Here is a 2,903-nt window from a genome sequence, read left to right on the forward strand (position 1 = left end):
ATTTCCAGGCTAGGAAGTTTCCTGATATGGATCAGGTTGCTTTTGTTTGAAGTAAAGACATCCCACCAAATAAGTCATTGCTTGTTTGGAGACTCATGCATGACAAAATTCCTAGTGACAAAATTCAAGGTGTTGCCTTTGTAACTTTGCAGAAGAGAGAACACTTCATTTGTTTTTTTAGTGTAGTTTTGCTAGGTCTCTCTAGAGTTGGCTTAGAAGAAAGGCCAATATCCAGTCGACTCATGCTTCTATGTAGTAATGGCTTAGTATTTGTAATTGTGGCAGGTCTAATCAAGCATCTCTGGTTATGAAGGTTCCTATCATTTTCTTAATCAATTAGATTTGGTCATCCAGAAACAACTTAAAGCACAAAAACCAGAAGTCTACTTGCAGTAATTCTATCAATAGGATTTTGGCTCAAGTAAAATTGGCTGGCAGTAACACTACCAACTCCTCCTCAATCTCAATGTTTGACTTCTCAACAATCAAAGTGTTTGATGTTTCTATCAAGCCTTCTAGAGCTCCTAACATAAAATAAGTTCTTTGGAATCCACCTAATACATGTTGGATCAAGTGCAACTGCGATGACGCTTTCAACCTAATTACTAATGTTGTGAGATGTGGAAGCATGTCTAGAAATAACAAAGAAGACTTTCTTTTAGCTTTTGCAGATAATATTCTGACTGAGTCCTTTGTCTTCGTTGGGTTCTCAACTATTTCAAAGTTCATTGAGTTAGTTAGAAATTGTGGTTGACCCCAACTTTGGATTAAAAAGGATTGTATCATGGTTGTCAAATTTTTCCCCACACCGTTTTTGATCCATTTGAGACTTAAAAATAGACGGCCTAAGTGTTTGAATCCGACTAATAACACTAACATCATCATCACTGAGACTTAAAAATAGACGGCCTAAGTGTTTGAATCCGACTAATAACACTAACATCATCATCACTCACATACACAGGAAAGAAAACTCTTGTGTTATTTTATTTTATTTTTTTGCAAATATAACTTTCAACACAAATTTCACCATATTTTTTTTACTCCATCTCTGTTGAGATTAAAAATAGCTTTGTAGATAATATATTATGTATACTTTTCTTTAGATATTCCTCTTTTTTATGAATAGTTGAGTTCCTATTTTTTAATCTATTTGTATCATCTTTTATTTTTAATATATATAACTACTTAACTAGACTATTTAATAATGAACGCCCTCAAAAGTCTAAAAATTTCACACGGTTTCAAATAAAAAGAACAATAATCTATGCATAATTTTTTAATAGAATAATCCATGCCTACTATAAGCTTTAGTTATTATTATAATTATAATTATTACTATTTTAGTAATTCTCATTATATTTTAATATGATAATAACATTGATAGGAAAAACTAACGGATAAGAAATTAATAAGAATAAACAAACAAACAAATTGCTAATATTTGAATTTAATATATAATGAAGAATTGATTATGATAGACCAAAGAAATAGACTCATCAAGTGCTTCTTATTTCCATATATAAAATAAATAAACTAAAACCATTTATAGAACGACGAGAAAAAAAAGGGGCAAAAAGATTAAGCATTAAAAAATGCAAAAGGTGAATAATATAATAAATAATAAATAATAAATAAATAAGAATCAGACGTTGATAGGGTTACAGAGGAACATGAGCGACGATGCAGACGCGTCACTGGCAATCATTCCCTCAGCAGCAAGTCTCTCGTAACTATCAATACAAAACAAAGAAAGCGAAAGCTGAACCTCATGCCGAGTCCAAACTCGTTTCTTAACTCGCTCCGACTCACCGAGTCGACTCAGCACCGGCCTAACGCAAACCATGTAAAGCCTCTTGTAACCGCCGAGCGCCACCACGACAGGCCGAATGGTCGCCGGAGGTGGAGTGGACACGTGGCGAAAGCAGAGATGCTCCCAGATGGAATCGTCTTTGGTTGTTAGGTTACACCATAGACGACATACGCAGGATGCGACACCGAGTGAGGGACCGTCGAGGCGTTTGAGGATTTCTCGTAGAATGTCAATGTTGTCGTTTATGAAAAACTTGCTTCGTTTATGGTTTTGTTCCTTTGAAGTGTTTCTTCTAGTTTCTTCATGCATGTGTTGCTGGTGCACCATAGTGGTACACGAGAAGAAAGTAACCAGAGAATGTGGAAAGTGGTGAGTTGAAGAAGAAATATGGAATGTGAAAGTGGAATGTGGAGTGGGGTTTTAATCAACTTTCAAGTTTCAAGCTTGTCACAGATAAATAAATTTTATTTTTTATGTGTCACAAATATTTTGACTTTTGAAGAAATTATATAGTATTTTAAAAAAAAAAAATTATTATCGGACTTTCAGAGATCCACTGATGCAAGAGAATAATTAGTTTCATCTAACCAGTTCTATTTAAAGATAGAATAAAATTTTATATAAATTAATTTAACATAAAAATTATTAATACTTAATTAAATTCGAAGAGAGAGAGAGAGAGTATCGAGGGGAGAGAGAAGGGGACAAGAGAGAAAGGTCCAAAATGAATGGAACTAGAACCAATGCTGAAGGTAATGTTGCTATTGTAAATAGGTTTTTGGGTGAAGCAGGATTTGTTGTTTCTTGTTTTTGTTCTTGTTTGCATTCTTTCCAATACACACTACTACTACATAAAGAGACCGTTGTGACACATTCACATCAAAGAAAAAGAGTTTTTCACTAACTTTGAAGATCTAAATCCAAAATGTTTTTTTAGTTGAAATCATAAAAGAGTTTAAAGTCAAGTAGACACAGTAACAAAAAGGTATATCAAATTTAAGACTATCTATCTACCTACCTTTTTATGTGGGCATGCCTACCAAAGCATGTTTCATGGCCAAAATCTTATATGTTCAATCTAAAAGTCTAT

At 33.5% G+C, this 2,903-nt stretch overlaps 1 protein-coding gene across 1 annotated transcript; it reads right to left on the reverse strand.

Moving 5' to 3' along the window:
- Positions 1-1,418: 1,418 nt before the first annotated feature.
- On the reverse strand, positions 1,419-2,343 carry LOC127117520 (F-box protein SNE). Its single transcript, XM_051047566.1, has one exon. It carries the CDS (start codon positions 2,138-2,140, stop codon positions 1,646-1,648), a length of 495 nt encoding a protein of 164 aa, XP_050903523.1. The 5' UTR covers positions 2,141-2,343; the 3' UTR covers positions 1,419-1,645.
- Between the last annotated feature and the right edge of the window lie 560 nt (positions 2,344-2,903).

This window comes from Lathyrus oleraceus, chromosome 2 (assembly GCF_024323335.1).
Source record: "Lathyrus oleraceus cultivar Zhongwan6 chromosome 2, CAAS_Psat_ZW6_1.0, whole genome shotgun sequence".
NCBI lineage: Eukaryota > Viridiplantae > Streptophyta > Magnoliopsida > Fabales > Fabaceae > Lathyrus > Lathyrus oleraceus.